The 27,555-nt window shown below is 35.1% G+C and overlaps 1 protein-coding gene across 4 annotated transcripts in view; it reads right to left on the bottom strand.

Moving 5' to 3' along the window:
- LOC114244052 (DNA-binding protein D-ETS-4) overlaps positions 1-26,825 on the bottom strand; it is a 49,004-nt gene extending 22,179 nt beyond the window's left edge. The window contains exon 1 of one of the 4 annotated variants that reach the window (XM_089732456.1): positions 26,476-26,825. In XM_089732456.1, coding sequence (XP_089588582.1) covers positions 26,476-26,514 — 39 coding nt within the window. In that variant the 5' untranslated portion in view covers positions 26,515-26,825. Of the gene's footprint in view, positions 1-983; positions 1,293-6,570; positions 6,715-26,475 lie in introns of those variants that run through there. The other 3 variants (XM_089732455.1, XM_089732457.1, XM_089732458.1) reach the window with 3 other exon arrangements.
- Between the last annotated feature and the right edge of the window lie 730 nt (positions 26,826-27,555).

The following is a 27,555-nucleotide window of genomic DNA, read 5'->3' on the forward strand; positions in this document are numbered from 1 at the left end:
AATAGAACACGGTCTTTGCCTCATTCAGCCCAATAACTCCTATTTCAATTTGCCTTTTCAAGGATAACACAGTTGGACAGTAAATTAATGCAGTGAATCATTTTCAAAATTTGGATTCATATTGTGTTGGTTCTACCATTAACGAGTAACTTAAGTGAACAATATAATTATCTTACAATACAGAGTACAAAGAAGGCACTTAAACAACCTAAGTCGTTAATAATTCTACCTAGAGACCAATGGAAATAGGCATTCTTTTACTAATCCCAACAAAAAAAAATGCTTTACTAATATTATGAACGCGCATTGTAAGACGTACAGTAATAGCCGAATGTCGGAACGCTCTTGCGAGACCATTGACTTATAATGTGTTACATTGCGTTGCTTAAAAGTAAGTAATATTTGAAGTGTCAAAATTTTAGGAATCACTATCGATCCTATCTTTGGTTACAAGTTCTCAAACTCCGCTATCTAGTACTCAAAGCTTGGCTGTACTTTTGGAATCGCAATCTATGAATGACAGTGATTATAGTGGCGTCCTCTACCCAAACTAACATTAAAAGTTACATAAGTCAACTATTAGTACCGAGATCTATAAATATATCATATGGTATTTATTGTAAACAAACCCGCCCTCCGAATTTGTTATTAAATTCTAAGTCCAGTTTCAAATTCGAAATCTCAGTATTTATTCGATTTGATTGCGTCTACAGCATACAAGAAACGAGCGAAATATCAAACACGATATGAAAGGTAATTTATTAAAATCATGTTATATTCTAAGAATCATTTACCGAGACTATAGCGTGAACAATTTAGAATGACGGAAATTAAGTTACCAATAAAATAAATGGGAAATTGAACCGTAAAAGTGCTTTAATCAAGATAACAATGACTTTTATTGTACCGGCGCTCAAGTTAAGCACTGAAGAGAAGGCGGTTAAAAATAATCTTCCCACCGAATCTATAACTGATGAACTCACTTTGTAACACCGACTTTCACCCTCCATATTAGTCAAATGTCACTTCAATAAAAAAAGGCCGCACTCACACAATCACCTCCAACTGTCAAACCGGGGTTGATGCACCTTTGACGTTCGGTCCATGTCTATCCACAATCAGCGACCACAGAACATTGAGGAATCGGATTACTCCACAATCAGGTACCGCAGAACATTTGAGGAATTGAATTTATAAACAATCAACTGCCACAGAACATTTGTATTGAATTTTTTTTCTCTATTGAATTTGGTGGATGAGTGCGTGTGTACGTTAGATAGATCACGCTAGTACTGAGCTGGCGTTCGCTATGAAGGTTTAGCTCAATGAGTTGCGACGTCACGACGGAAAGTACGCCACGGATTTTTTTTCTCATACAACCAGCATCACGATAACGTCATCGAAATCTAATAATGTTCGAGTGACGTTATGACAAATCGAAAATTAATTTTTCAATAAATTAATTGAAAATTAATTTTCGATTTGTCACTCTTAATGTTTTTGCAACGTGACCGTATTGTTGGGGTAATCGAATTTGTTGAGCGTACTTGTTGATGGAGAGTGAGAATCAGAATGTTTTGAGATATCTGTTTGGAAAAGAGCAATGATAAAACAGTCCAGTGATTTTTTTTTCTCTGTTTATCCACCGTTTTAAAAGAGCTTTTGTAAGTATTTTTGCAAACAAATATTTTGCGCCTTGAGAAAACAAATCTAAATCGTGTCTGCGTGTCATAAATTTCGTCCAATTGGCGAAAACTAGTACTGATCTTATAAATAGAGCAATCTAACCATTTTACTGGCGTGTTCGGAAGGATAGATATGGTGGTTACTGGAATTAAAAAAATCCACACCATAAATTTTATGCATTTTTTTAGCAAAATTTATGGTGTGGATTTTGGGAATAAAGGTGGGTATGGGAATAAAGCATCAAAAAAAATTTGTAAATAAACATTTTTTATATGTTTTACACCAGTATTTAGTTTCTATAGTATTGAAAATCCTACTTTAGTTCTAGATTCAAACGAAAGGGTATCTTATCTTATCGTCAATTTTTTTTAAATATTTATTATAATAATGGCAGTCCTGATATTGTGAGCATTGCTTAATAGTATAGGAAATATGTTTAGTATGTATTTAAAAAAGAAGGAAACAGACGCAGTGATCAATGACGTCACACCCTCCGCAATTCACTCTTTTTATAATAAACAGTAATTAAGTAAGCTTTATGCCTCTATTAGCCAGCCATTTGTGTGACAGTTGATAAAGATAAAGATCAGATACAGATAAAGACAGTTGATATTATGCAATAAATATCAATCTCTTCATATTTAGCTTGAAAAACTACTGAATATATTTTACTTAATTATTTTTTACGCATAGCGTTATATTATTTAAATGGTTACATGCATCACAATATTTATATGCTATTATTATTTATATACATAATATGTAGTCATAATATTATACTAATTAATTGTAAATACTTATCCAAACACGTGTAGTGTAGCATGACTGGTAATTTTATTGAATGAAAAACCTAATTGCTAGCTATCTGTAAATGTTACATTTAAATAATTTACAATTAAATTTAATTTAGAATGAAACCTTAATGTCCGTGTACAGGAAATAACGTGCTCCATAAAAAAGACATCAACGAGCGCTTTTTTACAAAGACGAGAATTAATTCAGTAGATAAATGAATTCACGGGACACGTATATTTCACGAACTATTTTAGGCTTATTTTAGAAAATATATTTTAAATGTTCTATTTTTGAATTTTCTATACTATTATATATAGTATATATTTACTAAAGCTAAGGCGACTTGTGAGCTAGGTACCACCGCCCTGCCTATTTCTGTGGTGAAGCACAACTTCCTTTAGATTTGAAGGGTATCGTACCTATTTTACGAAACTGTGACATGGAACTCATGTCTCAAGAAGAGTCGCGCCATTTATGTTACTGGTGTCTATGGGCTCTTGTAACAAGTTAACAACAGGTGAGCGAGGAGCTCATCCACCGTCGTCATCACATTTGAAAGGTTTCTTGCTTTTGTACGTATGTGTGACGTAACATAAACCTACACTTGCCCTGTGTACATATTATAAACTTAAACATAAACGTAAGCCCTGAATTTCAGATTTTTTATTTATTAATAACAACTACTGTGGTCCTGCGGTAGTCGAAATTCGACTTCAATTAATTGAAATTATAGGTTTGTACACTATTATGATTCTATTATTAAAGACTTCTTTAATCGCAGATTTCTTCAAGACCACACTTTAGACAAATATTAATAAAGAAAAACAATATTTAATCTATATTCAATTTGACCACAGACTATAAGCAATAAGAAAAGTTTGACAATAAACAAATAGGATGCATGCGTGTGTGTGTCAAATACATGGTTGTGTGTGTAATGTTTTTTTTTATTGATTTGTATTTTTTATACATAATTAAAAAAAATAGCATTCTGTATTTCTTCTCTATATTCACTATAGGTATGGGAAATTTGCGATCACATGCGACGTATGTGGTCGCGATCCTCAGTAGTGAGGGAACAATATAGAAGTGGGAAATTTCATACTCCTCCGTCTGCGCAATTTTCGTAAAAAGGGGTACAAAGTTTTTGCTTTACGTATTAATATATAGTTAATAATTTTTTATTGATGTCTTTGCTTTAGCCTTCTTGCTTAGCCTTTGAAAGAGCTGAAGTCTGTACTAAATTCATAGACCTGTATTACAGAACCCCAGGCGCTCTCCTTCTTAGGATAGATTTGGTTGGGGTTATGCCCTGAACATATGTCGTAATATTATACATAATAAAATATTTATATATACTGTATTCTGGACAAAAACAGTTTTTCTCATAAACATTACTTGAATATCTTAATTTATGTTTAAAATCGCAGGGAAATTAGTTCAACAATTGTGTAGATAAATGTTTGTTGATGTTTCACGTATCTGATTGAGATACCCTAGTTCACGATCTTCACGATCTATCTGTCATCCATCATTAAGCTGTCAGTATTCCGAACCTTGGATGTGAGGCTGAAACCCCAATTGTGACGTATGATTTCTGGACCACCGTTTCGGTAGGTACTCCTTCCGTGGTACTTTCAACTGTAGTTCCCCTCTTCTGAGCTAATTCAAGGTACGCTCGTGGGCTTTGTAATGACACAGCAAGCGACTCAATGGCAAATCCACTCGCAATTTATTCTGTGTACACTCTATGAATAAGTTAATGCAGATTATTGAATTGTTTATGTTATGCTATTGACGTTTTTGGAGTAGACATGGAATTTTTGGAATAGATATGAATGACATGTGAAATATGATTGGCTGGCTAAAACCCACCCGACGTTAAGCAAGTCCTGGAAGCCACAACCCAAACAGGATTACGGAGAAAAAAATATAATTGAAGAAGCTGTTGCAGAAACTTAATCCCCAACGAGCTTCGGTCTCATTTCCCTATCTTCAACCTTTTTTTGCTCCTACTTAATCATTAGTAGCCTAGGAGACTATTCCGAATACACGCGGACCGGTAGGTAAGCTCACGAGTTCAACCTGAGAGAGTTTGCTAAGCCCTAGCAAGAGCAGTGATTTGCAGAATCTACCACCGGATCGGAATTACGACCCTCTGTGAATATGCGTCGAAAAACTCATTTCGTAATTAAATCAATTTAATGCTAAAAACCTTTTTTAAGGACCTTAAAAAAAACTATTTGAGGCCTCGGGAGACCAGAAGGCCGGTACGTATTTTGCACAAAGAATTAGCATTGCTATCCAGCGCGGAAATGCTGCCAGCCTTCTGGGAACGCTGCCAACTGGCGGTGAGCTAACGCAGATTGTCTATCTATAATTAGCTTTACCTAAATAATTATTATTTTTATTCATTTATGAGATAGAATTAGATTATTATTTATTGAAAATTAATTTTTATTCTAAATCGATTACATCATAACTTAACTGACGTTTTCAAGTGTAGCATATAAACAACACTACAAGACAACAAAAATTTGATAACGAAAACAAATACTTAATACTTAATGAGCAATCGATAAATTCGTTTGTCCAATTCTATTCATAATAAAATTCTAATCTCGGTATATTGTGAACAAACAGTGTTATTGACACGTTAAACATTTCACCTAGCAAGGGGCTTATCGCGTTAGAAATTAGATAAAGTCTTAGCATCGAACTCGTCAAAGGTTTGTACTGTCAAATTACGGAGACAATAGCCACGCGCGTGTTATTGTGACGGCTATTAATCGCTGCTTGTTGCTATATAGGTACTATGATTTACTGTGTGGTTAATGCGAGTATTTTAACGTTCTCGATAGCGTAAAAGTTAACTCGAAATTGTATGGAGTTGGAATGATTGCGCGAGTTCTTTAACGTTGTCGATAGCGTAAAAGTTAACTCAAATTTGTATGGATTTGGAACGTTTGCCTGCGTTTGCCGCTAGGGGCACTGTTTGAACTGCATAATGTTAACTTTTACGATATCGAAATCGTTAAAAAACTCGCACTAAGCACACTGGTATTGATGTAACAGATCCATAGACGTTTCTACATCTGTGATCACCCACCACAAGACAAGAGGTCGAACTTTCTGCTTCGTACCAGTTAGAGGATAGTTCTGAGCGAGGTCACAATACGTCCTACTATTGTAGCTTGACTAGTCCAATTATACTGGTAACAGTACCAGCGGGAAACCAATGACCCATGAATGACCGATATGATACCCCGCTCCACTGCGAGTATTATAGATAGTATTTTTTTAAACAAGCGTCTTAAGAACACGTTCGATACTTTGAGAGATCACGTGTTAGCAATTATGTGTTAGGAGGAAAAATTCAAGTGAAAATCTATCCAATACGTATTCACATCATCATAATAAAAATGGCCGTATCAAAATTATATTGACGCATTTATAGCATTAAATTATGTGATTTATACAGAATTAAATATCAATCATAACTTTTATTAGATATATGTATTAAGATTTTTGAGACACCATTAACTGATTGAGCACATCGCTAGCCCACAAGAGTAATGTATTTTCAAGATACGCTTACAACGAGGTGGGCCATGAGCTCATTTACTTTAAGATTAGTCGGTGACTTTCTCCAGGAGTTAAAGAAAATGACCTCAGTAGAGAGACTCAGACCGATCAATTCATTTATGGGTAGTTTTCACTATCGATCTGTTAAACAACAATATTTCTTCTTCAAAAAAAGCTTAAAATACATACATATATGTAAACTTGAAAGAATAGTGATATTAGTTTAATTGATAAAAGACAGATGGCGCTAACACTATGCTATTCTCAGTTCTCTCAAATTTAACCCGTTCAGTTTTTAAAAGCATCTAATGTAACAACATTAATGTGATATAAGAACATCATCGCAATAAGCATGATTATTATGAATGAAGCGAAAATGAAAACGCTATTTTCAACACTTTTTAAAGATGAATTTGGGGCTTTAATTTATAGGTTAACCTTTACATCGATCAAAGTACACCTGGGAGAATTAAAAGAAAAATTATTACAAAAAAATTAATTTACCTGATTGCAATAAAAATCCTCTCCGTGATACAAACTCTCAGTTGTTACTAAACACCAAACCATAATTTACTTATTTCAATGTAAAGAACAAATTCAACAATAAACTGTACTACAGTAATGTTACTAGTTTGACGATATTCACTTAAATGTATTTTTTAACGTCCTATCGTAATATATTGTGGATATATTTTTATCATTCGAATTATCAGAGAACAAAGTTCGGAGTTGATTAGATACGTGTTATCGCGATGCCCATAAATGGAGTTTTTTTTACAACGGAGAAAATAAATCTAATGGATGTAGTTAAGCAAAAGGGGCTCAAGAAAAAATAGGACAATAAACTCGTGCAGTTTTTAATCAATTCGCAAAACTGTGAATGATGTGCGATGAATTTTTAACTGAATGTAATATATAAATGTAATGTAATGAATAAACTAATACAAAGTTTTCTTTTTTTTTTTTTTTTATTACACTTAATGTAAAATTTACATTGGTGGAGTCAACCAAAGGTAGTGCAGAGTAAATAGTGGTAGGTGCAAGGAAATTTATATTAGTTATATTAGTTAAAATTTATATTAGTTATAAAGTTGAGTGACATCAAAACCTAAAGTATTGTTTATTTGAAATAATATTTTACATAGAACGTGTTTTCCCACGAGTTCGTCACGAGCTAAACCTTAATGGACGTGCATATAAATAAAAGCGTGACTGTTACCATGAAACTAAGTATAAATGAGAGACTGTATAACTTATCGCGAGACAGAAAAAGCAACTATTGGTTTTCAAATACACAAACAAGGTTTTAACGTTATTGACTATGACATATCATTCATTCATTCATGTCAGTCTGTCCACGGGTAGGTACCACCGCCCCTCCTGTTTCTGCCGTGAAGCAGTAATGCGTTTCGGTTTGAAGGGTGTTGCAGCCGTTGTAACTGAGACCTTAGAACTTATATCTCAAGGTGTGTGGCGCATTTACGTTGTAGATGTCTATGGGCTCCAGTAACCACTTAACACCAGGTGGGCTGTGAGCTCGTCCACACAACTAAGCAATAAAAAAAATAAAAAAAAACTATCCACTCCTGAGCTGCCTCTCCAACTGATGTCCAGATGTTTTAACGGCCGTCTGGTGTAATGGTAAGTGACATGGTTACTACACAAGGGGGTCGCGGGTTCGAATCCCGCCAAGGGAAGATATTTGTATGATAAATATAAAATGCATTTTCCAGGGTTATGGATGTATATTATATATACGTATGTGTATAATAAAAATCTTACATTTATTCAAGTTATCTGGTACCTGTAACACAAGTTCTTTACGAACTTAGCACGGGACCAGTTAACGTGGCGTGATCGTTAGTGTAAATATTTATTTATTTATATTTAGTGTGGCCGGTCCGTTGTTACCAGCATCCAAGGTGACTCGGCGATTCTGACCAGGTCGTCGGTCTATCTGGTAGGTGGCCGTCCCTCACCGTGCTTGCCACACACTACCGTCGGACCTTCGCGTCCCCTTGCGGGAGTGTGGGTCGGGCCTCAGGGCAATCCCCTCTGCGCAGGCTTGAGGCAGGGGTGATTCTTTCCACACAAATACTACACAATGACATATACTATTGTCAATAGAACGTCAAGGATGAGAGTTCGTGAATAAACCTACCAATCACGAATAACCTATAACTGTGGTAGGGGCTGAAATACTCAACTTGTTCCTTGCACATGAACTGGTCATATCCGATCCGATTGTACCACGACAAGAAAGCACATCACACAAGATAATAAAATTAGGAGATATGTACATTGCTACCAGACATGAAAGTATTCGGATGTGGCATATACTTAAATAGATATCTAATAAGAAAAAAAAAGTTATTTGAGAAGATTTGAGTAGGTACTTATAAACTTTGGTCCCTGTGTGACAATCAACTTCAACAAGTAAATATTTAATAATATGTATTGTTTGAGTAAACTAGCCGTGGAATTATAACTACATGACTTAGAATTATTGGAAAATTAACGAAACAACAAAATTGTATAATAGTGTATGCTATTTAAAATAGTTTAATTGCATAATAGATGTGTTAAGCGCACTTTATTTGCACTTAATTTGTTAGATGATGAAATTTGTGATCTTATTTGATGGAAGACAGGCACTAGGATGAACATTGCGAAAGAAAACTGCATATAAGGCTTTAACGAATTTCGAAAAAAATTGTCCAAAACTACGCCAATATACAAACATACCTGCAAATATTAATTAAGTTACATCAGATAATTCAAATAGTTACATTATCATTTTTGGAAAACTGATTTTGATCCAAGCAATATAATAGTACACACACAAACAATGACTCCTATGGATTTGTCCGTTATAATTGTTATGTAAGTTCATTACTATTATTGTTATTGAAATATTATTTATTGTTTAGCGCACCTGATTTTCATTTCTACAAGTAGCTAACTATGCAAATCTGACAGATAAGTACAAAAACCAATTGAATTTCAAAATGGGTAACTTAGTTCCAAGACTGAAAATCAATAAGATATATAAAAATAAAAACACAATACATCATTTTCTCGTAATAATAAATTCGAAACGGCTTAGTTTGCTAAGTTAATCATTGTAGTAACGTAACGTGCAACAAAACGTGAATTTTGTCATAAAAACAAGCTATTTTCATTGTTCTACCAGAATTATCAACTCCACTATTTCGATTCCACTCCAATAGCTTTGCCATTTGAAATCAAACATCCATTTTCCAGTTTTGTTGTTTCGTTTCTTTAGCATTGTAATAATTTTGAATACGCAAATCGCCATTAATCCTATCTAGAGGCAGTATGGAGTTGTGCGCGAACACTAGAACCGGTTCTCAAGGCCTCTGGTTTTCCCGCCTCAAGCAGCGGCCATCTTGTAATGGCGGTCGTATCGGTTTTTTTTAAACACTAAACTTATGTTACGAATCTGTTGCTATGTTCTTCTTTTTTTTGATTTTATTTTTAATTTAATTTGTTTGCCGCTTTTAAAAGTTTTTAAAGTTTTATTCTTATATTTTTTTACTTAAATGTATTCTGCGCGAGTCTCGCACGTTGATTTTAACGCTTAGCAAACAATGCTGTCGACTTCCTTGGAATTGTTGATTAGAGGCATTTTAGAATCGTGAAGGTATTACATACATACGTGTATGGCTCGGTGCCATTAACCAGATGACAGTTTAAATTGTTTTATCATAATTACATTGTTTAATTCGTATTTATCGTTCTAATCTTGATTTAAAGTTTTAGTTATTTTTTATTACCATATAAATCACAAGTCATCGAGCCACCTGGGCTCAGATTTTACTGTAATTTTAGCAATTAAAATGCTAATGCACTGAGCATACGAATTCGGTCAAAATCATATTAATACTTCATAGAACGTCATGTATATTATACTCATTTTGAGTAAAACACGTAACGGGGGTCCCATTTCATTGAGCAAACGAGGGAAAGTGAGAAGCGCATTTTCTACGCGTCGAAGGAACCTACTTTTCAATTTTCTACATATTTTTTTACCGGCTTAAGATATATTCGTGATGTTTTATCGATGTTTTATGAAAAAAACATATAATATTGATACATGTAAATCCGTGGTCTGAGGCTAAGTAATCGTGTTTCAGATAGCTCACACGTGCGTTCGAGCGACTAAAACGAAGAAGCAAAATTATCGTGTAAAAAAATAAACCCAGATTTATATTTTAAATTGATCTATTGTAATAACTAATCGTGTAAACAGATGTAAAATAAGAAAAACTTCGACCATATGTTTGGGGTAGATCGTTAGAAGAACTCTCTAGTAATCACTAAGCACCATGTGGTCCAGACAAGTTTGACAATATACAGATTTTTCATGTACCTACCGTCATCTTGATGCTCAAATCTTATTGATACTACTATATTTTCACACAAGCATTATTACTTTTTCAATACCTCCTATCATGCATGCACACTACACATATAATATATTAAAATAAACGGAAGATTCAGTGCTTTTCTTTAATTTTAACACTTATACGTAAGTGGATAATCAAAATTAAATTTTTGGTAAATCGCTTTTATATGACGGCTTAGGTTATACGCCTCGATTTTGACGTCGCAACGCAACCAAAGGCACCGGTCACTATTTTCGTCGAACCCGTCGCTTGCGACGAAGGGCTCGACGAGTGAATTAACCCATAGACACAGCCCACTGAGTTTCTCGCCGGATCTTCTTAGTGGATCGCGTTTCTGATCCGGTGGTAGATTCTGCGAAGCACTGCTCTTGCTAGGGCAAAAGTTAGCAACACTCCCTACTCGTCACCCGAGCTCACCTACACGTCAAGGAGAAGCCGAAATAGCCTCTCAAGTCTATCAGCAAAGGCAGGGAAAAAAAATCGCAACGCATTACTAGCTCGCGGCAGTAACAGACATAAAATTTATAAACATAGACTTTATTAAGTTTTTTTTAATTAACAGAAAAATCAATGATTGGAGACATTTTAAAATCTTCCAGAACGCGAAACTAATCTTATCGTTATTATAACAATCTTTGTTGTGGATAACTTTATGAAATTCTTTCGATTTATATCAAAAAAGCCGACTTGACTCGATCTTATATAGAGATTTAATAATGAAATGAATTACCCAAAACTAAAACTTTATGTTCTCTTAACAAACATATAATCATACCCGTGATATTAAAATGTTTTTTATACGTGTTATCATTTCTTTTTTACATTATTATCTCATAAAACATGATAAAACGTATTAATGTCTAAAGAAAGGATCAAATGTATATTTTTCTTGATAATTTCTTTAGATAGGTAAACTCATGAGTTATGGTCTCGGATAATTGATTAGTGCAGCCCGTAGACATCATGGTGTGCCATTGCCTTTACGGAATGAGGTCAAAGTCTACATTGTATTATACAACGAACTTGAAGGTATGGTTCGCCGTAGAAATAGGCAGGTTTGCGTGATTTGGATCCCGGTGTTGTCGCATCGCTTGATACCGAATCCACCGGACATATTATCCTTTTAGTTACGATGACTCCGACTTAAAAAATTATTATTTTTAAATACAAATTTATCTTGTATACAAAATTATCTTGAACAATCAACAAGCACACTGTGAATATTGAGCAATTACCCGATCCCTTAACGGTGCTTTTAGGTACCACAAGCACCGGTCACCGTCCTCGTCGAACCCGTCGCTTGCGACGAAGGCTCAACGAGCGAATTAACCCATAAGCACAGCCCACTGAGTTTCTCGCCGGATCTTCTCAGTGGCTCGCGATTCCGATCCGGTGGTAGATTCTGCAAAGCACTGCTCTTACTAGGGTCAGTGTTAGCATCACTCCGGTTTGAGCCCAGTGAGCTCACCTACTAGTTAAGGTTATGCTGAAATAGCCTCTTAAGGCTATCAGCTTAGGTAGGAAAAAAAAGAGTAACTATAGCTGTCTACCCCATCGCTGCTTGCTGTGGAAAATTACTACAGAAAAATGAATATATAGGAAAGATTTAATTTGAACACTAAATCGGTAATATCAACATGTTGGTAATAATTATAATACAGTTACAAGGCCGAAGGCTGAGACTTGGATTCCCTTTCACCAATGCTATTTGCGTTATAACAACGCTTGGCCAGTTTACTCTTGTGTAACTATTATCAGAGATATTAATGTATGCATACTATTGTATTTGCAATGCACAATAAGAGAACCGGTACTTACCACGAAACAATGGGTTAATTTGAAGAATTACAAGTTATGTTGTCTTATTATTCAGTCCTCACATTAACAGAAAACTACTGAAAACTTTACGGAACATCAACAAGATAACACGTTTAATATGTAAGTAAAACACAAAAGTACAATTAAATAGTCGCTACCAGCAACCCTCCAATCAAACAATTGGGAGAATTAAAGAAAATAATTGAGTACGTGTGATTGAAGTAAGAAGACTGTGCACTTTTACTGGTGGTAGGACCTCTTGTGAGTCCGCACGTGTAGGTACCACCACCCTGCCTATTTCTGCCGTAAAGCAGTAATGCGTTTCGATTTGAAGGGTGGGGCAGCTGTTGTAATTATACTGGAGACCTTAGAACTTATATCTCAAGGTGAGTGGGACATTTACGTTGTAGATGTCTATGGGCTCTAGTAACCAATTAACATCAGGTGAGCTGTGAGCTCGTTCACCCATCTAAGTAACAATAAAAAAAATCTAATTCAGTTAAGATGACATGAACTGATGTCGATTTTAACACAGCTGTGCTTATTGCTGATGACCCCTCTCTAAGGTGCACAAATTAAGTTCACTTTAATTTTAATAATAAATAAAACTACAAAAACCTTATCGTGGAAATGAAGTTGGCAATTCACGAATGCGCTAAAAACAGACTCCAAATATGTGACGCAAATGCTTTCATACATGTGTTTAAGTCAAGAACTAGTAAAATTCCCATGTTTATATAGATATTAGCATACATATGCCATTTACATATACCACGGCATCAATACACCGCATGGTAGGAGCTTGTAGTTTTTTTTTTATGGCTTAGATGGGTGGACGGGCTTACAGCCCACCTGGTGTTAAGTGGTTACTGGAGCCCATAGACATCTACAACGTAAATGCGCCACCCGCCTTGAGATATAAGTTCTAAGGTCTCAAGTATAGTTACAACGGCTGCCCCACCCTTCAACCCGAAACGCATTACTGCTTCACGGCAGAAATAGGCAGGGTGGTGGTACCTACCCGTGCGGACTCACAAGAGGTCCTACCAACAGTAAAATTCCTAAATATTTAACTATACAGATGATTCGATGGAAGAGCATATTGTTTTTTTTAAATTTAGTTATAAAAAATTATTTGGCGTGTAAATTAACTCAGTAGGAAGTACTCGTGGTAAAGATTGAATAGCTTTTATTCCGTTGCAGAATTAAATTTTACGCGGAGAAAAAAGTCGAATGTCAGTATTCACGTAGTCAGTAGTCAGTAATCTCGCAACACGAAAAACTGTAAATCATTCGAAATTTCGTAAACTTAAAAAAAATAACTGTAAATAAATAACTGTAAATAACAACAACTGTCCATTCGAAATAAAACGTCTCCATCATTGATAATTCATTTTGAAATAAATAACATATTGTATCTGGTTCACTAAAATTATTAAAACAAATGATAATAAATATTCAAAATAATTTGATTACATTCTACTGTAGTAGAATCTAGGTATTTATTAATATTTTAAAAGCAAAAATATTGTACCCCTTTTTAAGAAAATTGGGCCGGAGGAGTATGAAATTTTCCACACTTATAGAGAATATAGAGGAGGGCAGAATGTTATTTTTTTTTAAATTATGCATAAAAAATACATTAAATCAATAAAAAAAAAATTACACACACTAGCATGTATTTGACACACAGCACGCATGCAATGTTTAATGTCAAACTTTTCTTTTTGCTTTATAGTCTGTGGTCAAAGTGAGAATAGATTAAATATTGTTGGTCTTTTTATTAATATTTGTCTAAAGTGTCTAGTCTTAGCGAAATCTGTGATTATAGAAGTAATAGTCTTTGACAATAGAATCATAATAGTGTACAAACTTATAATTTCACTTAGTTATAGTCGAATTTCAACTACCGGGGGACCACTAGTTACAGTAAATTTGAATTGGCTTTTAATTTTCACTCGAAGTCAATATCTTTAATCGAGCAATTTAATATTTGTTTGGCCAAATATGTTTGCCCTTGTCTCGTACATATAATTTTACATATGACGCAGGAAAAATCATAGCTAACCTTTTTCGTTGACATAGAACATGAAATAAAACGTAAACTGTAAATAGATTTATACAAACAACGCTCTCCGTTAGCACTTGAGAAACGAATATATTTATCGTGCGTTTCGTTGATTTGTGATAAATAAAATATATGTACATATATTTAAATGCGTCACAAAATTTATTATATTTATTTAGATAGCTTATGAGAAGTGGCAATTTAAAAAAAAAAAGATTCAGAAGTGCTAAATAATAACATAATTTATGTAAAACAGCGCTCACATTGGTCGTGTTATTATGAACGAATAATTCGGCGACACGAGATCAATTAGTACCAAGGTGTAGACTGTAGATGCTTTAACACAGATTGAATTGGTTAGAAAGAGAAATACATATAGATATTAGGTCTAAACATGACTATTATATATTTTCTGCACGAAAGGAATGTTTGTTGGAAATGTTTTTATATTATATACTTGTTTACTTAATATATTTGTTCCGTTACCCATCTGTAAACGAGCGCACGACCTATACAGTGCTATGTGGTAACGAAGCCTTTTATGCCACAACGAATTTTTTTGTTGCCGTGAAATTTGATCATTAGCTGTCATAAAACAAAACAAAAAAGTTTGAATGTAATATTCCGTATTAGTTTCGCAATAACATCGCTAAGCCGTATTGAAATATAAACCTTATGACTCACAATTACCTAACCGTGTAATCCTAAACGAGGACTCGTAGCGAGCTCCTTTCGTTTTCCTCTTTCGTTCGCTCAAACTTTCGCAAGTCCGTGATTCAGAATAGGCATGACGCGGACGCGACTTCACGCAAAACAAGATGCAACCAAAACATTTAAAAAAATTTATTCCAACGTTCTAAAATAACTATTATCAATATTATCGTCCATAATTATTAATAAAATATTTTGTATTGTATGAGATACAAAATATTTTGTTCTAAAATAATTAAATAGTTTCTATGTAAGCGCGTACTGTGTCCGTTTGGCATTAACTGTCTCTCAATTAAGCTTTAAGTGCGAGGAGGAAATAGCAATAGGACAACTACCTGTATACTTAATTACCTTGTGATTTTATTGTTACATTCTACTTTAAAAAATTTTTTTTGCTTGTCTTAACGGCAAATTATAAGTTTTGTGATGTGATTATTTAATATTAAGCAGTGTTTTTAGATACTTATAAAATAATGAAGAATTAATAATTTTGAAAAAAAAATACACTATTTCAATATACAAATAGGAACGAATTTAAAACAAATTAGGTTAGATTATATTACAATCATGATCATATAAATAGACAGATTAGACATATAATACATATTTTATTCTAATAAAACTCCACCGATACAATACTACTGCCCTAGATGTCAAATTGTCACCCTGTCAAATTAAAATGTAAAAACAATTAAGCAAACAATATATTTCTATAGCTTCCTATAAAATATACCGTATACTATACAACAAATTTTAATCATTTTATGTTAACTTGTATTTTTATTTCATCTACAGTTTTCTTTTCTCAAACTGGAATGAATTATTTGTTTACTTATTAAGAAACGCGATCATTTCCTTCAACCTCCCTCAACAAACCTTCAACTTTTCTAAGGGGGATCGATCGCCTCCAGATTGATAAAGGATTTTTCTGACTTCACGGACAAGAACGTATAGATTTTTTTATAACGAAACAACGAGTATGCTTCAAAAAAGTCATCTGACAGTAAGCCACCAATGTTCATTGCAATGAACTATTAATAAATCGTACATGTTCTGAAATTCGTCACGATGTAATGACTATAATACCCAAAACGACATCACAAAAGGCTTGAAGGACAGATAATTAGCCGTGAACCGTAGCAAAACAAACGAATAAATTTTTTGTGGGGTCATTTTAAGTTGTGGTCCTGCGTGTCTAATTCGAGCCGTTAAAAATTACACGAATTATTTCCTTGAACAATTCGCATTGTTTTATAAAGTGTTTTTTTTAGGTTTCTAATATTTTAGGCTATAATTAAATTGGTGACTGTCTAAAACTTGATTGATTCGAATTTTTTTTTGTAGATAATCTTAAAAGATTACAAAAACATGCGTTAACTGTGCGTTCCAAGAAAGTATTCCTGCTAATGCTAGTGCACTTAAACTTAATTTATACTATAAGCTATTCGTACGCGCACAGAGAATATTAATGAAATAAATAATAGTTTAAAGAAACTAACAAAATACGCTTTTATAGAAAATCCAACGTAAAACTAGAAAGTAAATTTTAATAAAATTGAATTAAAAATAGTGTAAGAAAAAATTATTTTATTTTAATAAAGCGTGGAGTGCTTTTCAGGATATTATCAAAATAACCCTTCTGCTCATATCTGTTCATAAAATATTTATAACTACTGATATGCACCCCACGCACCCCACACTTTTTTTTACAATAAAATCATTTTTTCTTACACTACCTATTTTCAATTCAAATTTATTAAAATTTATTTTCTAGTTTTTAGTTGGATTGTGTGTAAAAGCGTATTTTGTTAGTTTTTTAAACTATTATTTATTTTTCATTTTTTTTAGTTGTATTTAAATTTTTTCAATTTTTTTAAATATTCAACTGTCATTGGTCCTTAATAAGTATACCAAATTTCAAGTTAATCCGACGTTTTGAAGGGGGTCAAAATCATGTTCAAAGATTCCGTTACAAACATAGATGATACGTCTGAAGTTAATAAAAACGTATTAAATAAAGGAGGTACAATTAAATTTTCCAAAACGCCAGATCTCGTGTCTTCAATTGTTTGGCACCCAAATGACGCATCCCAACATTCGCGCATCAGCGTATTACAGTAGTCAATTCACGTAACACGCTTTGTCGGTTCGTCCTCGACCTGAATAGACAAAAGTGAAAATCGAAACTCAAACAAGACCATGCTATGCTTGGACTTGTCTTCTTCGAAGAAATTCTTATGAAATAACCAAATATTTTACCTGAAGATATACCTATAATACACAAAAAATGTGTTTTGTAGAGTGGTCGCATTGTGGAAAACTTTTACTTGGAAATGATTATGGATAGAACATTGCGTTTACTTTAGTATTCGTGAATCTTAGGCACAGTCAATCGTCCGTGACTGCGAAAACTGTAAAGTGCTCAAAACGCCGGAAATAATATGATGACAACAAAAAACGCGACATTTAATTACCAAAATTACGAAGCTAGTTTCAATAAACGCAAGATTATATCGCAAAACTAATTTAAACTGGATGAATATTATGAGTGCCTATTAGTTGATTTTTGTTAAAATTCACACAGAGAATCACTCGTTTCTTCTCAGAAGGTCGAGTTTCAAATCCGGTGGTAGATTCTGCGAAGCACTGCTCTTGCTAGGGCCAGTGCTAGCAACACTCCCGGTTTGTGCCCCGTACTATGCTGACATAGCTTCTCAAGGGCTTGGTAGAAAAAAATAAGAACAAACAGACAGATCCATATTTAAGAATTACCGTACATTTAACCACTTATAGGTCGATTTTGCCGAGAGCAAAAATCTTCAGCAGCATCAGCGGAAGCTAGTTCATTAATTATTCACTTTAGCACTCATTTTAAGTTACAAAAAAAGTATTAGTTGAAATTGTTATTGATTTACTGTCAAAAGAATTGGTTACCATTGAATTAAATTCTCAACATGTTTATTATTCAGATGCATCATAAATATTGGAAACAATGCTCTCGTGCATAAAAACCATTAGTAAGCTATGCGAGTTCGAAATTTATAATTCTATTGTTTTTTAACAACGTCTAATTGTGTATAGTGTAATGTCGCTTGGATCTCGGTGTGTTAATAATTTTAGTTTTTTTTTTTTTTTGTTTTTTTATTGCCCTCGTAGCATACGGCATACGAACATATGCCTCACCTGATGTTTAGTGGTTACCGTCGCCCATGGACCTCAGCAATGCCAATTCTTTTTGTTTATTTATTGCTAACATGGACGTACAGGCTCACCTGGTGTTAGATGGTAACCAGTGCTCATAGACATCAACAAAGTAAATGCCACCACCCACCTCGAGACATGAGTTGTAAGTCTCAGTTTTTACAGTACAATGGCTGCCCTACCCTTCAAGCCGAAACGCATTACGGCTTTACGGCAGAAATAGGCAGGGCGGTGGTACCTACCCGCGCCGACTCATAAGACACCCTATACTAGTTCTCTTGCTTTTATCTTCATATCAACAACATTTTTTTATAAGCATAATGATACAATGCCTAAACTATGAATCATCTTTAACTTAATATAACAAAATTCGATGAATTATTAATGTCCGACATGTTAAAACAGGTACAAAGTTCATCAAACAGTCTTTTCATGACCGAAATATATGTACCATGACGCATCTCAAAGCATTTTCCGGTCAAACGTGACGCAAGATATTGCCCTCTGTGTATGTATTCATTTTAATTTTTTAACATTTTATTTCATATTCTTCAATTATTCATGTTCGGAGGATCGTACCACTGGAATTTTTTTAAGGACATATATATTTACTGTTTAATTTATGGCTCGTTTAATTTTAATGATCGATCGTGTCTACATTCTTTTTTTTTTCTAAATTACTCGGTACTCGACTAAAATACTCGCCTAGTCCGAACAAGGCTTTAGGGGAGTCTCGTGCAGCGAGTAGCATCACGCATTTGTTGCCAGGTATTGCTCCTTGTAATGTGCGCCGACAGACGATCGCCCGCGCGACTGCGACGGTCTAGACGCGCACTTTTCTCGGGCTGCCTTTGAACCTTGCGCGGTTTTAGTTATTTGTTTGGTTATTCTTTTAGTTATTGCGTAGTGAGGGTGTCAGGTTATTTTCGTTACGAAATTTCTGATTCCGCTCTCAAGCCGCGCCCAAGGCCCGCGATAAAATCTATGCAATAGCTTAAAAATATTTTTCTGATTCAAAATAATTTCTATTTCCAGACGCACGCAGAAGACAGACAAACAATATTGTGAAAATCCCATAGCTATATATCCAATAACTAAGAGTGTAGATAATCTGGAAATTAAATACTTCGACTCTTTGGAATGTATTGTAATTTTCCAATAAATGAAAACTAACGCATTTGTTGCAATTTCTCGTACGTTAGTAGGTTACTTAATTGTTAGCTTATTCAACTCTCATATGACATACTTATGCGGAATTTTATGAATGAGCTATCCACGGTAATTATGTTGAGGAATTGTCAGATAATGTTTCTGGGCTCCAACAATTCTCTAGGTATCTTAGGATTACTTTTGCTTACTTCGACGCTGTATTTATGTTATGTATCATACAAGCAACGTCTGGGAAAAAAATGTTAATGATTTTCTAGGAATTGAAGGAATAAAAACGTTTCAAAAGTTATTTGGCCATGAGAAAGTAGTTAGATTAATTAAATGTAAAACATAAAATTGTTATTTATTTGACAATCAGTATTACTGCCGTGCAAAAGTCAAATCCACAAAAGCTTTTTTTTTATTTTTATAGCCCGGGTAGGCAGACGAGCATACGGCCCACCTGATGGTGAGTGGCTACCGTCGCCCATGGACTTCAGCAATGCCAAAAGCCACAAAAGCTGTAAATACGTTTCGGTAGCCATTTAGCAGTGAAAAATCCGTAAGTACCCTTTCACTAAATAATGTAACAGTAAAAATCTAATAGAGAATTATATTTGAAGAAGATATTCCTTTCATCATATACTCTCAAAATCGATATTTTTATTCGTATAAATAATAAATAAAGGTATATTTAGTTCAGGGAATCCTAAATTGGGGCCGCAATTGTGTGATTTGCTCCAGGTATGAAACTGGGTACATACCGCTATGTTATCAGATGTCTGACAGTGCCAATGCGTGACTTGATAAGTCGGTGCTCGTAATCCAACGGCTTTCTAAATGAAAAAATACTTAACACGTGTTCATAGATGAAATAGTCACTCCTTTTTTGTCTCCACCTAATAACACTAGGTGGGGTTGGCACCGCTAATTTTTCTCTTCCATTCTCTTCTATCAGTCATCTCAACACTCACTCCTCTCTCTCTCTCTCATATTATCATTCCCACACTCAATCCATGCCTTCTTCGGTCGACCTCTCCCCCCTCTACTTAAATGAAGAAGTCACTATTGTACTAAATTCCGTACTCACTGATGTAATTATGTGAGTACGGGCCACTGTTGCTGTTCTATTTGTTTCGATCGCAAACCAATCGTAGGCTCCCCGAGATGACTCTATAGATTTTAACCGCTCATTACTTGAGGGATCTTATACCGGTGTCCTCATTTACATCATAAAAGAAAAACTACTTGGCATTCGTGTTGACCGCACAAACACCAGTCAATGTTTATCAAAACAAAATATAGATTGTTCAATTACATACTTATTCACCTTGATTTAAAGTTCAAAATCAGATGCATTCAAAAAAAGTTTTATTCGACATCGCACTCACGATAGACCTTCAAAGGGATCATTTCCTAGTTGAAATTACCTGCTTAAAGCTCGGAGCTTGTTACATGATAATCATTTTGTTTATAAAGAGCTTTTTGTGTATCATTTTATTTTTGCCTCTTATTGTTTACCAATAATTAATGCGCGACTATATCATGCATGCAGCAGGGATATAAATGTTGCGATGGATGTGTAGAGTAACGAGAATGAATAGAATATGGAATGAATATGTTAGAGGAAGTCTGAAAGTGGCACCTGTGACAGAGAAGCTGAGAATTGCGCGTTTGGGATGGTATGAACATGTGATGAGACGAAATGAAAATGAGGTTGGTAAGAGAATGTTAACTATGAATGTGGAAGGATATAGAGGAAGAGGTAGATCTAAGAAGAAATGGATGGATTGCGTGAAAACCGATATGGGTAAGAGGGGAGTGAGCGAAGAAATGGTACATGATAGAGGAGTATAGAAGAAGAAAACATGTTGCGCCGAACCCATATGACTGGGAGAAGGGCAGGATAATGAATGCGCGACTATATCAGTTGAATATTGCTTCTCATATATATAGCTACAGGGCCACAGGTCTGTATGTCATAATTTAATTTCCTTAATATGTTCGTTGTTAATGGAAATCATAAAAGAAAAACAGTAATAAAATAAATTAAAGTGGCTGGGCTGGTCGCGCACCCTTATTCAGATTAACAGGTTTTATGATGTAAAAAAAACTGCACGTATAAGCCGCAAGCCTTCGCATTTAAAGCAAACAATAACGTAAATTTAAATATGGCCTCTGGAAATGTGTACACAAACTAATATCGCGATCATTTCGTTGTATCAAACACCAAAAGCCAGAAGTGATTTATAAAGTCAAATAAACTAGTTTTGGCTGTTCCTAAGAAATTTAAAGGTCAAGATACCAAATCCTTGCTCTGTAGTAGTAATTTAAATTATAACTCTAAGCACTAGGACTGGTAGTTTCTTTTTTTTGGGCCCTGGGTTGAATTACCTACGATGTCCTCTTACGAGGTATTTGGGACTGAACGGTCCGCATATGCTGGGAGTGGACCGCGGGCCCAAAGGATGGAATTTAGGACCCTTGTTTTTTTTTATATTACTTTGATGGACGAGCTCACAGCCCACCTGGTGTTAAGTTCTTACTGGAGCCCACAGACATCTACAACGTAAATGCGCCACCCACCTTGAGCTATAAGTTCTAAAGTCTCAGTATAGTTACAATGGCTGCCCCATCCTTCAAACCGAAACGCATTACTGCTTCACGGTAGAAATAGGCAGGGTGGTGGTACATACCCGTGCGGACGCACAAGAGGTCCTACCACCAGCTTTTGTTCCGATTAGAGGGAAGGAACAGCTGCTTTTTATTTATTTATTTATTTATACGATTAAGATTTCGATCCATGTATAAAGGTGAATAAAGCTGTGACCACTAAACGTCAGATGGAGCCTGGAACCTTTCGCCCATTTATGTAAAAATATTTAAAAAAAAAGAAAGCTTAGTGTGTTTCATTGAACAAAATCAGCGATTTAAGCTGCGACATTAATCATTCAATTAGGGCATTTCCACACGGCGCGTCGGAACAGCGGCGTTTTTTCTCCGTGAAAGCAACTCGGTTGATAATAAAGAAACGCTCTGGTGGTGCGTGAACGATCGCTATGTAGGTTAATTTTACGTACGTAATTAATTGTAAATTATCCAGTAATCATTGTTGAATGGAAAATTTTGTAATGTGCTCGTGTGCGAATTTTTTTTAGCGAAACTTTAAATGGTTTGGTTTTTCAAATGTTTTAATAATAATAATATTTTATTCAAGCTTTTTATAAACAAACACGTACAAGAATCCTTAACACTAGTATAATAATATACATGGCTTTTTTATGAGGTATACAATAACAATTTTCCCTGACTTTTATGCTAGGAAAACCTGTGTTACAAAAGTCAGTAGTTCAGTGCTAAGTCACCAGGTAAGTAAGTTAACTAGTGGATTTAATGGTAACCTTAGGTTTCATTTTGCTAAATGAATGTTAAAGACTTAGTAAATGGTCCAACCATGGTCGAGATGGTGCCTTAAAAGAAGAGGCGGAGTGCAGTCGACTTAAAGCCATAATATTATATTGGAAGCGCAGTCAAATGGAGACATCGCCTAAATACCAATTATGTAAACCTATGACTCACCTGTTGTCTCCAAATTCTCCAACAAAGGTATTTCGAGAGAATTTTGAGAGTGGACAATCGTGAAATTTCGCGATACTGTTTTAACGTTGGCGATGAGCGACGAATTTTGAATTGAAGAAGTGCTGTTTGATTTGATCGCAAAAAAGATCTACTCGAGCGCTTAAAGGTTTTGCTCCTCTATAATTATTCTATCTATCTCTATACTATCTATATATATAAAAATGAATTGCTGTTCGTTAGTCTCGCTAAAACTCGAGAGCGGCTGGACCGATTTGGCTAATTTTGGTCTTAAATTATTTGTGGAAGTCCAGAGAATGTTTAAAAGGTAGATAAATATGAAAATGCTCGGAATTAAATAAAAATAATAATTTTGTTTTTCCTTTGATGTGTCCCCCGTCGGACGGATTCCTTCTATTTGTTTTAAGTTTATTTTATACAAAAGCTTAGGTCTTTTATTTATCGATTGAGGCACTACGAAGTCTGCCGGGTCAGCTAGTTTTCAATAAAAGTTTTCGATTATTTTTATCTAGCATAAGTTTGTTTACTCGAAAACAACAAAAAACTTTACGACCATTAGAAATTATTCCACAAAATGCGGTTTAATAAAACAGATCAAATGGTTTTTATTCGAAATACGTAAACATTATTAATTAAAACAACAACACATTCAAACAATGTGATTAGCCATTGCTCAGTGCATCCCAGTCGATCCCACACGTTCTCTCTATTCCCAGCTCTTTCGCTCTAAGATACCTTATCTAAGTTGTTTGCTCGAACAAAATCGTTTCAAAATAGATAACTCTGTGTTAGTTACATCAGCTTTTTGTTTCTCTAATCTACTTTTTATTATAAATTTAACACAGAGATAAACTTTTTGATGAGTTTTTTTTTGTAATCGTACTTTTTGCTTGAGCTTTTTCCTTTTATCTCATTTCGTTTGAAAGTTACGATAAAAATTAAAATGAGCTTACGAAACGTGTGAACGAGACTTCGTTACCGTTGTGTTAGTTTTTAAATTTATTCGAAATAATTCTCCCTACAAAAGTATAATATGAGATTATTCTATATGTATAAATGCCTAGACTCAGTGCTCCAATATTTTGGTCATATAGCAAGAAAACCCTCTGACAACCTGGAGAGACTCGAGGCCTGGAGAGGTCGGAGCCGAAAAAGATGGAGTGACCAAGTGTCCGAGTGGCTGGACATGAGACTGAGCCAAGCACTTCACTGTGCCACTGACCGACAAAAGTGGCTACAAATTACAAAAAAAGGTCACATGCGGGCGCTTCACGATGCTCAGCAATGAGCGATCGACTGAAGGAGGAGGAGGATATGTATAAGAATTTCATTATTGAAAATAAACATTCTGAAGGTCGCGAATGCCGATTTCTAACAAGATTAATTTTAGTTCGTAACTAAAAGCTTAAGGTACCAAAAGTTCACTGAAACAAATTGAGCTACTTTGGCTCTCCTTTTGTACGTACAATGGATCGCCGATATTTATTTGTACTTTAAATCATTCACAGCTTTTTTATGGAATTCTGCAAATGTAACTCAGACTTTATCCACAGTATCAAGACAGTTTTCCCGTCTACGTCCTACGACTACCGATTACCTTTTGAAACAGCCAAGTAGCTTACAACAATTGTTCTTTTTTTTTATTGCATAGATAGGTGAACGAGCTCACGGCCCAATAGGTGTTAAGTGGTTAGCGGGGCCCACAGACATCTACAACGTAAATACTACCCACCTTGAGATATAAGTTCTAAAGTCTCAGTATAATTACAACGGCTGCCCCACCCTTCAAACCGAATCGCATTACTGCTTCACGGCAGAAAGAGGCAGGGTGTTAATACTTATCCGTGCAGAAATACTAATAATACCCTACCACCAGCCAAATCATGAATACAAATGATATTAACAAATTTCTTGGAAGAGTAATAAGAAAAGCATTCTCCGGCATTTTTCTGCTTGCACTTCGGACTTTTTTAGCATCACCAAGAGGAATTTCTGATATGCAGGGTATGTCAAAATGTCTAAAGAACCGAGTAGCATTAGATAAAATTATCTACAATGAATGACCTTAGACCAGTCGTGATGATAAGTCATTGACATTGCTTTAAAAAGACAGCGAGTGAAAAAAATTAAACTTTTTTTCTTTCTCACCAAAAAACCTATACCAATATTTTATTAATTATCGAAACAATAATAAAAGTCTTACGCAATTCGACAGATAATAAATCGTAAATAATATTCTTAAATACAACGTGCATACAATTAAAGAATGACGTACTGATAATAAATAATCAAAAATAACTTATTAATTGAAAGATTTCTGACATTGAGATTGCGTACCTTCTTAGCTCCGATAGCTTATAACCATTTAACATCAGGTCAACGGTGAATTCATCTACTCGTATGAGTTAAAACAGAAAAAAGTGCTATCGATAAAATTTTAGGTCTGAAATTTGTACCTTAACTATTTATTATATATCAGAACCAAAAAATATTGGAAATAGATAGATTGTAAGTGTCAATTCAAGTATCTACTAACTAACTTTAAACAATAGTTTTTTCCAATTAACTAGATTGAGTATTAATATATTAAAATGTAAAAAAAACATGTTCAAGAACCGTATTAGTCTTGAACCTGTTTTTCATGATTCAGATAATAAGAATTAAAAAATTTAAATTAAATTCATTTAAATAAATTAAATCGAAAATAAAATCTTTGACTTGATAACATGCAAATAAGATTTTAGAAAACATGTTTTAATCGAATTTCATTGTAACGGACGCGCTTAATATAAAATTATTTGATTACACGTTGACACTTAATAGCGCTTTATGCAGCTTTTAGAAAGGCCTGTCCTTGTAAAAATTACTTAGCTTTACATAGACATTAATGTTAATTGCTCTTTGTCTCCTAACCGAGTAGTAAAATAAACATCTCCATGATAAATATATTAGCTAACACCACTAGAACTGTGTTGAAGTTATTTTTTTACTAAGGTTAAGCTAGCCATTAAATTTTCCAATAAGTTTTCCACGGACATGTTATGTTTGAAATGCCGTACAACGCTGAATATCTTTCCGCCCAAAGTCGCAATTTCATAGCCACCGCGTTCACACAACTCTCAAACATTCGAAGGCTTAATAAAGCGATTCGCAATCTCGTCACAGCTTTGGTCGTCAACGATGAATATTTACACGCTAAAACGCGCTTAAAGCGCTTCCATGCGGTATATATTATGAAAAACTGTTCACGTTTTATGTAAATACACGTCGAGCTGCGAGCGAAAACTAGAAAGTTAACTCACACATGCGCACGCGGCCTGTACACACGATTTACGATCTATGTGAGCGCGCAACAGGCGCAGTTTCATAATTTAGATTCGCATTAACACAACATTAAAAGCGTACAGTTTTAGATTTAAATAAAAAACAACTCACCGCATCGGTCTCCTCGACGAAACTATTCTCCCAATTCATTATATCGAGACAGTCCAAAAAGTCACTCAATAATTAAATTGAATCGTGTTTCGAAAATCGCGAATTTAGTTTTGATAGAGTCGATGTAAACAGTCTATGCAACGCGGCATCCCGTGACGTCAGTTGAAATAAAGAGCGTTATTGAGACGCGAGCGCGGACGTTCAGATCGGTGTCTCGACGGAGTATGCGCGAGGTAGAGCGGCCGAGCGCCCACGAAGCCGTCCGAAGTACGCCGGTGTTGCACGACCCACTTTGTACCGCTCCGAAGTGTGGTGGAGCAGCGTTTTTTTAACGCGTTTTCGTTGAAATTCTCCCCGCGTAGGCCACGGCTCGTCGGTAAATCAAGTTGTGAAAAACTCGATTGCGAATCGTGTATGAGTATGGGCATATGTGCTATGTTTTCCGTGTGAGGACTTTGGACGATCGGGCCGATTTGTTGACGCTACAATCGCCGGGGTCGAAGCGTGGGGGTCGTGAATGCGATAGCTCAGCACAATGTTTTATTTATTATATTTTATATTTGTAAACACTGAAATATTTGCTATGAACATTTCCTTATTCGCATTTAAAAAAAAAATGCTTAGATGGGTGGACGAACTCACAGCCCACCTGGTGTTAAGTGGTTACTGGAGCCTATAGACACCTACAACGTAAATGCGCCACCCACCTTGAGATATAAGTTCTAAGATCTCAGTATACTTATAGTTACAACGGCTGCCCTGTCCTTCAGACCGAAACGCATTACTGCTTCACGGCAGAAATAGGCAGGGCGGTGGTACCTACCCGCGCGGACTCACAAGAGGTCCTACCACCAGTACCTCAATGAAAACAACTTTTTTTTTTTTATTGCCCTTGTAGGCAGACGAGCATACGGCCTACCTGATGGTGAGTGGTTACCGTCGCCCATGGACTTCAGCAATGCCAGGGGCAGAGCCAAGCCGCTGCCTACCGCTTAATACTCTCCACAAGCCTCGTTTGAAGAAGGACATGTCATAGCGCTCGGGAAACACCGTGGAGGGGAGCTCATTCCATAGCCGGAT

This window comes from Bombyx mandarina, chromosome 13 (assembly GCF_030267445.1).
Source record: "Bombyx mandarina strain Sakado chromosome 13, ASM3026744v2".
NCBI lineage: Eukaryota > Metazoa > Arthropoda > Insecta > Lepidoptera > Bombycidae > Bombyx > Bombyx mandarina.